Source organism: Myxocyprinus asiaticus, chromosome 1 (genome assembly GCF_019703515.2).
Source record: "Myxocyprinus asiaticus isolate MX2 ecotype Aquarium Trade chromosome 1, UBuf_Myxa_2, whole genome shotgun sequence".
In the NCBI taxonomy this organism is placed as follows: Eukaryota; Metazoa; Chordata; class Actinopteri; order Cypriniformes; family Catostomidae; genus Myxocyprinus; species Myxocyprinus asiaticus.
The window spans coordinates 43,957,503-43,970,529 of NC_059344.1; the positions used below are offsets into that span (position 1 = coordinate 43,957,503).

The 13,027-nt window shown below is 46.3% G+C and overlaps 1 protein-coding gene across 1 annotated transcript in view; it reads right to left on the bottom strand.

The window, feature by feature from the left end:
• Positions 1 to 11,268, bottom strand: part of LOC127446113 (cadherin-17-like) — a 59,200-nt gene extending 47,932 nt beyond the window's left edge. The window contains exons 1-3 of the mRNA XM_051706782.1: positions 11,183 to 11,268; positions 10,749 to 10,878; positions 9,629 to 9,787 (exon numbers count right to left, since the gene is read on the bottom strand). Of these exons, the coding sequence (XP_051562742.1) occupies positions 9,629 to 9,787; positions 10,749 to 10,878; positions 11,183 to 11,203 (310 nt within the window). The 5' untranslated portion in view covers positions 11,204 to 11,268. The remainder of the gene's footprint in view (positions 1 to 9,628; positions 9,788 to 10,748; positions 10,879 to 11,182) is intronic.
• Positions 11,269 to 13,027: the final 1,759 nt, after the last annotated feature.

Consider the following 13,027-nt stretch of genomic DNA (forward strand, 5'->3'; position numbering starts at 1 on the left):
TGACTTTGACTTTCACATTCAGCCACCTACTGGTTAGGGATGGTCAAAGGAGGAGATTTATACTAAAAAAGGACTTATCCTTTTATCTATTTCTCACCCTCACCTATCATATTCCTTCTGAAGACATTAATTCAACCACTGGAGCCATATGGATTACTTTTATGATGCCTTTATGTGCTGTTTGGACCTTCTGAGTTCTGGTCACCATTCACTTGCATTGTGAGGACCAACAGAGCTGAGATATTCTTTCTATAAATCTTTGTGTTCTGCAGAAGAAAGAAAGTTTTACACATCTGGGATAGCATGGGGGTTAGTAAATGATGATAGAATTTTCCTTTTTGGGTGAACTTTCCCTTTAGGATCATTCAAAATGAACACACCGGCGTGCAGTTATTAGTGAGCTGATGCAAATTTACCTACAGTACTTCTCTATGATTGTTTGTGTTGAGACATTTTCCAATAACATGTCATGCGATTCATTTATTTTTGTTTAATTAGTCTACAACAGGAATGAGATCTATCAAATACTCTTAAGTGCCCATTCCTGTGCCATCTGTTGCCGAAAGCCAATCACACCTCTACCCAAAATAAGAAATGCCAATTGTCATTCTTTTGCCTGTATTCTGACCATTAACACTCTTTTATACACTTATATTTGCAGTAGTATCAGTGTCATCATAAATTACAATAACAGCATGTTAGTGCATTAGCACCATGAATGCACAAGGTAAACATTACCATTTACACATTATCTACTGCATATACAGTACATACTGTATATTGCACATGTAACCGGTCCTGCTCGACATGCTGTGAGCGGGATTCGAACCAGCGTCAGCCCACATGGGAGGCGGATGCACAAACGAGAAGGCTAAAGGCTACAGCCTCTATCATCAGTCACTAGTGTGCCTCTTGAGGCCAGGGGAGTGAGGTTTACACATGCTGCACAGCTATCACGTACCAGCTGGCTCCCTTTATACTCACTCCCCTAAACCTCACTCCCATCTTGGACACAGCACCACTGTAACTGGTCCTGCTCAACCTGCTCCAAGTGGAATTCGAACTGGCGTCAGCCGACATGGGAGGCAGGCACGGTAAAGAGGAGGATCAAGGCTACAGCCTCCAGCATCAGTTGCTAGTGCACCTCTTGAGACCAGGAGAGTTAGGTTTACACATACCGCACAGCTATCACGTATAGTTGTGCTCAAAAGTTTGCATATCCTGGCAGAAATTGTGAAATTTTGGCATTGATTTTGAAAATATGACTGATCATGCAAAAAAACTGTCTTTTATTTAAGGCTAGTGATCATATGAAGCCATTTATTATCACATAGTTGTTTGGCTCCTTTTTAAATCATAATGATAACAGAAATCACCCAAATGGCCCTGATCAAAAGTTTACATACCCTTGAATGTTTGGCCATGTTACAGACACACAAGGTGACACACACGTTTAAAGTTTAATTTCTCACACTTGTGGCTTTTTAAATTAGCAATTAGTGTCTGTATATAAATAGTCAATAAGTTTGTTAGCTCTCACATGGATGCACTGAGCAGGCTAGATACTGAGCCATGGGGAGCAGAAAAGAACTGTCAAAAGACCTGTGTAACAAGGTAATGGAACTTTATAAAGATGGAAAAGGATATAAAAAGATATCCAAAGCCTTGAAAATGCCAGTCAGTACTGTTCAGTCACTTATTAAGAAGTGGAAAATTCGGAGATCTCTTGAAACCAAGCCAAGGTCAGGCAGACCAAGAAAGATTTCAGCCACAACTGCCAGAAGAATTGTTCGGGATACAAAGAAAAACCCACAGGTAACCTCAGGAGAAATACAGGCTGCTCTGTAAAAAGACGGTGTGGTTGTTTCAAGGAGCACACTAATTGCAATTTAAAAAGCCACAGGTGTGGGAAATTAAACTTTAATTGCCATTTAAACCTGTGTGTGTCATCTTGTGTGTCTGTAACAAGGCCAAACATTCAAGGGTATGTAAACTTTTGATCAGAACCATTTGAGTGATTTCTGTTACCATTATGATTTAAAAAGGAGCCAAACAACTATGTGATGATAAATGGCTTCATATGATCACTATCCTTAAATAAATGATCAGTCATATTTTCAAAATCAATGCCAAAATTTCACAGTTTCTGCCAGGGTATGCAAACTTTTGAGCACAACTGTACCAGCTGGCTCCCGTGACACATAGATACTGTATATCACTTTAAATCTTCATTAATTTACTTATCGTGTGTGAATTATTCTCATAGAATGAGACATGCAGTCACTGATAACACATTTTTATGTCATATTAGTTGATGTTTAACATGTAGTCTTGTGCGTACTCCTATTTAGATGTACTTCTATATGCCTCCCCAAGCAGCTTGGCAGGTGTCTGAATGTTTGAAAACCCCTTACAAAAATTCAAGAGTTACCACAAACTCTTCATTGTCGCCAAATGTTTGTTGCAGTTTCACCACTACTGATGAAGAGCAGAAAATTTCTGGCAAATGTTTGTGGTGAATTGCAAGCTCATTTGCATGTGAAAATAATGAGTGGTGAAATGATGGTGAGTTTGCAGCAAGTTTGCAGCAAGCTTCGCAGAACTCTACATTTTTTGTAAGGGACAGTATGCCGTTGCTCAACTGTTTCAAACTTCTTTTTGGCTCTAAGCAAAGAATGAAGAAGCATGCTTTAAGTGTGCAATGGCCTTTAGTGTTCCACGGAAGAAAAAAATCGTATGGATTTGGAACAACTTGAGGGTGAGTAAATGATAACAGAATTTTCACCAAAAAAAAAAAACAAAACAAAAAAAACTGCTTATCAAGTTCCCTCTCTGTCACTCACTCGACATTGTGTCGATGTAGTGACACTAGGGTTCACTCTTGGGAGCCCCAAACACCTCTGCTTTTTTTGAAAAAAGGCCAATGAGAATTGGCGAGTGGAATTTGCATGCCACTCCCCCGGACATACGGGTATAAAAGGAGTTGATATGCAACCACTCATTCAGATTTTCTCTTCGGAGCCGAGTGGTTCTATTCATTGAAGCTGAATTCATCCGCAAAGTTCATTGACCTCATCTGCTGGATTCCACGGCGAATTTTAGCGGCTTCTCCCCCTCTGCACCCGTGGAGTGCAGAGAATGCCCCTGGGAACTTTGGCAGAAAAACTAAAAGAGTATATTCTAAAAAGAGTATATTTTCTTTCTAAAAGAGCGGCACACACGGAACGTCTTTTTAAAGATGACTTTCCGTTTGTGTGTTATTCCTGGTTGCGGTCGTTATCTCTCCGCTTCTGATAGCCACGATCACTGTCTTACATGTCTGGGCACTGCCCACGCAGAGACATCGTTCGTGGATGGGTCTTGTCCTCATTGCGAGAACATGACCATGGCAACATTGTGGTCGCGGCTTGCATTCATAAGAAAGCAAGCAACCCCAGCGGCTCCCCGCCTCAGTCCTTCTACCTACGGGTATGAGGCTGTGCCGGTTAGCACTGGGGGCGATTTGGGGACCTCAATGGGAGCACCTCCGCCAGGTAAACCCCCACGGACCTCCCATTCCCCAGCACGCTCGCTTGCCCTGGTCAGGCGCTCGGACGAGATCGCTGGCTCATCTCAGGGTGAGTTTGACCTCTCGTTCGGAGCCCGGGAAGAAGATGAGCTATCGAGCGCAGCATCGGAGAGCGGGCTCGTCCAGTCAGACGCAGAGGCTTCGATTGGGCTTCATCCTTCAGGAATGGTCACCCAGTCCCAGGCCGATGCGGAAATGATGGACATGCTTTCCCGGGCGGCCGCAGGCATCGGGCTAGAGTGGAACCCTCCACTCTCCCCTGAACCCTCATGGCTCAATGATTGGTTCCTGGGCTCGGGGCACCGCCCACGGCCACGCCCCGCCCCCGTTCCTTTCTTCCCGGAAGTGCATGAGGAGCTGACAAGATCGTGGGAGGCACCTTTTACTGCCCGGTCCCAGTCTTTCAGCTCCTCCGCTCTCACTACCCTCGATGGTGGAGCGGCCACGGGGTATTCGGTGGTCCTCCAGGTGTATAAGGCACTCGCGGTGCACTTGTGTCCGCAGAGTGCCGCCACCTGGCGCGGGCGCCTGAAGCTCCCGTCCAGGGCCTGTAGGTTTACGTTGTCCCTGACGGCTAAGGCCTTCAGTGACGCTGGACAAGCCACCTCCACCCTGCACGCCATGGCTCTCCTGCAAGTACACCAAGCCAAGGTGCTAAAAGAACTGCACGAGGGTAGTTCTGACCCGGGATTGATGCAGGAACTGCGCTCGGTGACCGATCTTGCTCTCCGGGCGATGAAGGTCATGGTGCGGTCTCTCGGGCAGGCGATGTCCACCCTGGTGGTCCAGGAGCACCACCTTTGGCTCAACTTGGTTGAGATACGAGAGGCTGACAAGGAACGGTTCCTTGACGCCCCCATCTCCCAGGTTGGCCTATTTGGCGACACCGTCGAGGACTTTGCCGAGAAGTTCTCGGCGGTGAAGCAGCAGACGGAGGCCATACAACTCATCGTCAAGGGTGTCCTCCTGCAACAACAACACCAACTCCGTCCAAGAGGCTGCGGTACCAAAAAATTCAACAAAAGAGCGGTTTTCTTGTTCCATGGGTCACATGTCTGGTGCGCACGGCTGTCATCATGACCACCATCCACCATCCCATCTTTGCAGGTATGGAGCTCCAGCGGTGGTCCCCCCGCCCCTGTGCACCCAGCTGTGGCACAAACACGCCCACACGGGATTGGGTCAGGTGGACTACGGGGACGAGACTCCTCCTCCCCCTTCCTCGGCCAATCTTATGGTGGGCGGCAGGAGCCAGGTAAGTGCTTCGATGTCCCTGGACTCAGCATGGCCACAGGGCTCGAATCCCCTCGACGTGGCACCTTGAGCTGTGCCACGAGTCCCCACCCGCCGGTACGTCCAACGTGATCATTCCCTTGGTCCCCCTCGCCCGGAGTTTGGGCGCGTGGCTCACACTTTCCAACCCATCGCGATGGCTGATGCGGACTGTCCGACTCGGCTTTGTGATTCAGTTCGGCAGGCGCCCGCCCAGGTTCAGCGGCGTCCGCTTCACCTCGGCTACCTTGGGTGCGAAGATCGCTGCCCTTCTGCGCAAGGGCACGATAAAGCCTGTCCCTCCAGCTGAGATGAAGAAAGGGTTCTACAGCCCTTACTTCATCGTACCGAAAAAAGGCGGTGGGTTGCGACCAATCCTGGACCTGCGAGTACTGAACCGGGCTCTGCACAGACTCCCGTTCAAGATGCTGATGCAAAAATGCATTCTAGCGAGCGTCCGGCATCAAGATTGGTTCACGGCGGTAGACCTGAAGGATACGTACTTCCATATCTCGGTCTTACCTAGACACAGACCCTTCCTGCGGTTTGCCTTTGAAGGCCAGGCATACCAGTACAAGGTCCTCCCCTTCGGCCTGTCCTTGTCCCCTCGTGTCTTCACGAAGGTCGCAGAGGCAGCCCTTGCCTCGCTAAGGGAAGTGGGCATTTGCATCCTCAACTATCTCAAGGACTGGCTAATCCTAGCTCACTCTGGGGAGTGAACGCGCGCAGTCGGTGCTGAACTGTCTGAAGGCGTTCAGACGGAGGACAGCGGTTCCACTGAAACTTTTTCAGAGGCTCCTGGGGCATATGGCATCCTCGGGTTGATGCATATGAGACCACTTAAGCACTGGCTTCAGACTCGAGTCCCGAGATGGGCATGGTGCTGCGGGACACATCACGTGGCCATCACGCCGATTTGTCGCCGCCTCTTCAGCCGTTGGACCGACCTTGCATTTCTACGGGCAGGGGTTGCCCGAGAGCAGATCTCCAGGCGCATCATGGTTACAACAGATGCCTCCAAGACGGGCTGGGGTGCCGTATGCAACAGGCACACAGCTGCCGGCTCCTGGACTGGCCCGTGGCTGCGTTGGCACATCAACTGCCTAGAATTGTTGGCAGTACTGCTCGCCCTGTGGAAGTTTCTGCCGTTGATCCAGGGCAAGCACGTGTTGGTCCGGACGGACAACACAGCTATGGTAGCATACATCAACCGCCAAGGCGGTCTATGCTCCTGATGCATGTCACAACTCGCCTGCCGTCTCCTCCTCTGGAGTCAGCAGCGCCTCAAGTCGCTACGAGCCACTCACATCCCGGGTGACCTCAACACCACAGCGGATGAGCTGGCATGTCAGGTTACCCTCAGGGGAGAGTGGAGACTCCACCCTCAGGTGGTCCAGCTGATTTGGAGTCGATTCGGTTGAGCACAGGTAGACCTGTTTGCTTCCCGGGAATCCTCCCACTGCCTGCTTTGGTACGCCCTGACCAAGGCACCCCTCGTATAGATGCGCTAGCACACAGCTGGCCCCCTGGAATATGCAAATACACGTTTCCCCCAGTGAGCCTACTTGCATAGACCCTGTGCAAGGTCAGGGAGGACGAGGAGCAGATCATCCTAGTAGCACCCTACTGGCCCACCAAGACGTGGTTCTCAGATCTCACACTCCTCAAGACAGCCCCCCGGCGAATTCGCCTGAGGAAGGCTCTTCTTTCTCAGGGACGGAGCACCATCTGGAACCCACGACCAGACCTCTGGAATCTCCACGTCTGGCCCCTGGACGGGACACAGAAGACCTAAGTGGCCTACCATCCACGGCGGTAGACACAATCACTCAGGCTAGGGCTCCCTCTACGAGGCGCCTGTATGCCTTTAAGTGGTGTCTGTTCACTAAGTGGTGTTCTTCCCGACGCGAAGACCCCCAGAGATGCGCAGTCAGATCGGTGCTTTCCTTCCTGCAGGAGAGGCTGGAGGGGTGGCTGTTCCCCTCCACCCTGAAAGTGTATGTAGCCACTATTTCAGCTCATCATGATGCAGTAGATGGTAAGTACTTGGGGAAGCACGACTTGATCATCAGGTTCCTGAGAGGCGCTAGGAGGTTGAATCCCTCCAGACCGCGCCTCGTCCCCTTGTGGGACATCTCTGTAGTCCTTCGGTGTCTACAGGTAGCTCCCTTTGAGCCCTTGGAGTCAGCTGAGCTTAAGGCACTCTCTTTGAAGACTGCCCTCCTGACTGCACTCACTTCCATCAAAAGGGAAGGGGACTCTGTCAGCGAATCGTGCCTGGAGTTCGGTCCGGGTTACTCTCACGTGATCCTGAGACCCCGACCGGGCTAAAATGTGCCCAAGGTTCCCATGACCCCTTTTAGGGATCAGGTGGTGAACCTGCAAGCGCTGCCTCAGGAGGAGGCAGACCCAGCCTTGGCGTTGCTGTGTCCGGTGCGAGCTTTACGCATTTATTTGGATCGCACGCAGAGCCTTAGAAGCTCCGAGCAGCTCTTTGTCTGCTTTGGTGGACAGCGAAAAGGGAGCGCTGTCTCCAAACAGAGGATTGCCCACTGGGTCATTGACGCCATCGCGATGGCATATCAGGCTCAGGATGTGCCACCCCCTGTGGGGTTACGAGCCCATTCCACCAGGAGTGTGGCGGCCTCCTGGGCCCTGGCCAGTGGCGCCTCTTTGGCAGACATCTGCAGAACATCGGGCTGGGCAACACCCAACACCTTTACGAGGTTCTACAATCTCCGGGTTGAGCCGGTCTCGTCCCGTGTTTTGGCAGGCACGAGCAGGTATGTTCCGGGACAACAGGCCGGGTGTACCACTTGCGCATAGCGCCTTTCCCCTCCCTTGAGGTGAAGATGTGCGCTTTTTACTCTCAGTCGTGTTCACAGACTGTGATCCCTGGATGACTTTCCTCCTTAGCCCTCTGTCAGTTGAGTTTGCGGAGAAACTTGCTGACCAGCCCAGTATGTGCGCTAATGAGCCCCTGTACTGAGGTAGATGCTCCACATGTGCTGGTTCCCCGAAGGCGACCCCATGTGATATCTTCCGCAAAATCGTTTCCCTGTCGGCAAACTGCATCTTCCTTGGGCAGAGGCCCCTCTGCCCCCGGTCGCCATGCTCTGTAGAAACTTCGGTTAGGACCTACCATGGGATCTCTCCACATGACATACTTCCGACAAGACTCAGTAAGACCATGTGACGTGTTCCACTCAAAATGCTCCCCCCCCCCCTTTTGGGTGGGGTGTGGTCTCCGCGGTGTCTTCCCCTTGGGAGGGACACCCCCCGACGCAGACACTTATGGCTCCCAATCAGTTAACAAATTCCACTCTTTTTGGGAGAAAAGAGAGGGAAAGAGGCCTCAGCTGGGCTAGCCTGTCCCTATAGTTGGGCAGTCGACTTGTACCTGATGGACCGTTCGATGCTCATAAGAGCATTGGGGGAGGTTACGTGACGGCCCGGTGTGCTAGCTACAAGGCACACATCGGTCTGCCCATCACACACCGCCAGTTCACGTAACACAGTTCAGCTAGTTGTGGCGTTTTGTATAGGGACCCCTAGTGTCACTACATTGACACAACGTTGAGTGAGTGACAGATAGGGAACGTCCTGGTTATTTTCATAACCTCTGTTCCCTGATGGAGGGAAAGAGACGTTGTGTCCCTCTTGCCACAACGCTGAACTACCCGCTGAAATGGCCAGGACCTGGTCTCGGCTCCTCAGCACAAATGCTGAATGAGTGGTTGCATACCAGCTCCTTTTATACCCATATGTCTGGGGGAGTGGCATGCAAATTCCACTCGCCAATTCTCATTGGCCTTTTTTCAAAAAAAGCAGAGGTCTTTGTGGCTCCCAAGAGTGACCCCTAGTGTCACTACATCGACACAACGTCTCGTTCCCTCCATCAGGGAACGGAGGTTACGAAAGTAACCAGGATGTTTTCCAAACACAGAAACAATGCCTCACACAAAAAAGTACACTATTTAGGAAAAGCATCATGCAAGTATAATACATGTATGACTATATAAAACCTGCCAAACAAACCTTTCAGTAATGGTAGCTAAACTGTAAATAGCCACAGGTTTTGTTTATTACTTAACCATTGCAGTTTATTTCTAATGGTGGGTTTAACACAATGCTTATCACCCTGGGAGCTACAAAACCATTAATTGTCTGCATTGTCCATTCATTGTTCTGCCACAGGAAAGCACCTCAAACAAACATGGTGCACAAACATTCTCTGAGCATATTATTGTAAGCCTCTGTATGAGCTAATGCCAGGCTGTTCTGATCACATTTGCACATGGACCCAGACTGGGCTGATCTGACCTGATGCTCAGGGTCTTGATGACTCATTCAAATTAAATGGCTTGCTTTTCTGGCTCTCTGAGCTCTGGCCCTGGTTCAAAATAATTTTCATTTAGTGGGCATGTTTAAAAAAAAACAAAAGGGCAATGTTGTTAACAGCTGTGTTAACAGTGCAATAAGCAGAGCATGTTATACTAGCTGAGTGAATGATAGATAATCATTTGCTGATTTCATGGTGGAAGGGGGCTGAAAGGAGTGATGGATGAGAAAAGGAGATAGGAAGTGCCCACAAATGCATCGTTTTCAAGATTTGACTGTTTGGAGAAAATGAGAAGAACGTGCAGACAGATTTATGCATTTAATGCAGAAAAGACCCAAATATATCCAATCTAATGAGATGGCTGTGATGAATGAAACTACTCAATCCAATAGCCACTTGACTCCAAATCACAGTCGAAGATTAAGTTAAGAAGTTCTGATTATTACCATCCTCTGTTAGCGACACTTCTCCAGTGATGGCATCTATGGAGAACATGTGGCTGGCAGGGATGCGGGGGATTTGGTCCAGAAGACTGAAGCGCAGGTCTGCATGGGCGGTATTACGGTCATCTCGGTCCAGTGCTTCCACCTGCATGAACTGGATTCCTGTGACAATCACACACATGATTGGCTTAGATTGGAGTTATTTCACAATGTACTGAACTCTCTGAATATGACATATTTAGCTTGATGAATTCTGGGAATACCCTTTACAAGTATTACAAAGGGAAAATAGCCTACTACATTGATGGCAATTCTCACCTAGGAGCAAATCTTGCTTTAATTGTTACAGTCTTAATATTTGATTGCAATCAACTGATTGCAAAACAATTCACAATCTCACAACTAGTCTGACCTTCAGTAGAGGTAAATGGTGTTCTGTATTAAAAAAAATATATATATCGACATGCAGTTCAACATCAGACGATTAATTCACTATGATACATTGATAAAAGATGTTGAACCAGTGTTAACTTTGTGCGCCCTCTGAAGTGAGAGCACATGAGTCTCTTTAATGCGATGGTCTAATAATACTTTAATTCAAGGGAGATGAGTAATCTCTAGACATTAATGACAACAGCATTTTTCACTGCCTTGTCATTCACCCCAGTATCTGCTAGCAAACAGCTTTTCTGAGAAAAAATGCTTTTTTCAGCTGTAGTTTATGAGCAACCTTTAAGAACTTCAACACACAAAGGCTAGCACTAAAAAAGGACATTTCTTTTTCATGCATCATCACAGTGATGCATCTGAGCACAAACAGGTACAACAGCTTGTCCTCTTGTTCAATAGATGTAAAAGCTTGTTCTCACGTGTATCTTCACAGAAAGTAAAAAAGAAAAAAGCTACTTTTCAGTACTACCCACTAATCTATTTCTAACTCATTCTGCTAATACTATCTAATTTATGGCCTGAAGTAGGAAATGTATGACATTCAAATGTACAAACAGTTAATCTCATTTAGTCTCTCACTGCTGTAAAATGGAAGAACAAGTCAGTGCAATTAGGTTGAGCATTAAGCAATGGAAGCTCTCTCATGTATGCCTGCTGATCTCTCCCCACCCACCTTTGAGAAGCCCCAGCTGCACGCTGCCTCTCATGCTCTCCACCAAGAACACTGGCACGTTGTCATTCTTATCGATGACGCACACCTCCACGGTAAAGCTCTGAGTGTGCATGGACCTTGTGAAGGACACCTGGGGAAATATGTGCTGCCAGGTTAAAGCACGCAAGCAGCTCAAAACCTTGTCCTTTATTTTGCATTACTGCCTGCAATTTTCATCATAGCTTTTTAAGTATTTTTGGCTGCTTCTTAAAGTTTTGAGCATGTTTTTGTACATGCTGAAAATGTACCAGCCTGGATTTGTATACTATTTCATTCGCCAGAAAAGACTTGCCAATTTGTGTTTTACAAAGAACTGCTGCAAGAATTGATGTTCACAAACACGTCTTTTTAATATGGAATAAATTCACATTTAATAAACATTGTGAAATACTGACCTTCAAGGAAAACAGATGCATTTGTCATTGTGTGACAGATGAAAGACTGAAAAGAAAAAATTAGAATTAGCTATTGGAAAGAGAACCCCATTACTGATTTTGTACCTGCAAGGAGTAGGATGGCTGCTTCTCTCTGTCCAGAGGTTTGAGGGCGTACAAGAAGCCTGACTCTACCCCAAATATCCCTTCATCATCACCACTCACAGTCAGATCAGAGTAGGTAAGGGGGAGATCAGGCAACTGTAAATTCAAAATGAATATATTTTTAAAAAGCTACTATACTTTAAAAAGAACTCTCTATTTCTAATTTGTCAATGTTGCTCTCAGCAAGGAGTGCTGAGAGTCTTGGTTAGAATATAACATATAGAATATAACATATTGCAAAAGCACTGTGGTCCAAGCAAGGCAGTTGTTCTCAGATTTACATTGATTTAACATTAAGTGGCGACCCATCACAATACCAAAACTTTTTAATGTATGAAAGCAAACAGAATTATCCTTAAACTGTAAATCCTAATGCTCAAAATAATTTATTGTTTTGAGTAGGGAAAAAACAAATCATACAAATTAGTTCAAATAAATTAACCTTGATGAGTATTTATAACTTTCTCTTTCTTTTGAGTTCATGAAACTTACACCTTTTAAGTAACCTGAATTGTTTAATGTTTTGAGTTCATTGAACTTGTCTCTTTAAATTTACAGGAACTTAAATTTAACTGAAACTGGGAAGGGGATTTTTATTTCCCAGCATGCTTTACATGGCACTCGACAGGGAGAGTTAATGTTAAAATGAAGTGTTATATAGTGTGTCTTTGTGCAAGATGAATGTTTAATAATGTTTTAATAATGTTTTGTTATTTAAGTAATGTTTTGTTGTGTTGTTTAGAAGAGTTTCTGTCATATTAAAGTTTTTGGGGGTAACCATTATGGTGAATAGTGGAGCTTGAGATTAGCTTGAGGGCGGGTACAAAATTAGACTGTTCTACAGTATATTGATATACTTGTTGAGCAATTGTTATGCTAATCAAAGCATGGTTTATCTAATTAGCATGCATTCAGCATGCTAACTAGTGATGGGAAGATTGGATCATTTTACTTTCTTGGATCTTTGTGTTTCGTTCAGCAAAATGAACAAATCTTTATTCAAGTCATTTCGTACATTTGAGCAAAATTAAATTAAAATGTTACATTTTCAATAGCCAAATACTCTCCAACACATCTACATATGCAAACTTTGATTATAGCCTGCATAGCGTATACGGCTGTCACGTGACAAAAGAACGAATGACTCGGACCAGATGACTCGAGAGGTGAACTAATAATTTCTGTTTCCTATGTGAGCAATGCATAGCATATACGGCTGTCACGTGACAAAAGAACGAACGACTCGGACAAGAAGGTTCCATCCAGAGGTGAACTAATCTTTCTGTTTCTCATAATTTGTCCTTGGCTGCATTATCATTGTTCCTTATTGGGACTGTAATCAAAGTTTGCATATGTAGACGTGTTGGAGGGTATTTGGCTATTGAAAATGTAACATTTTAATTTAATTTTGCTCAAATTAACGAAATGACTTGAAAAAAGATTTGTTCATTTTACTGAACGAAACACAAAGATCCAAGAAAGTAAAATGATCCGATCTTCCCATCACTTTCACTGTACTAGTTTGTTCTAGCTAGTACTAGCTAGCTAGGTTCCCTCTACTTGACATTATTAAGTTGAGCCTACATGGTGATTTTAAGTTCAGCCAAAGAGTTCAATTTAAAGTACCATTAAAATGCATGAGTTAGCTTATTCAATATCTCAAGTTAAGAAAAAAATCAACATGCATGAGTAGTACAAAAT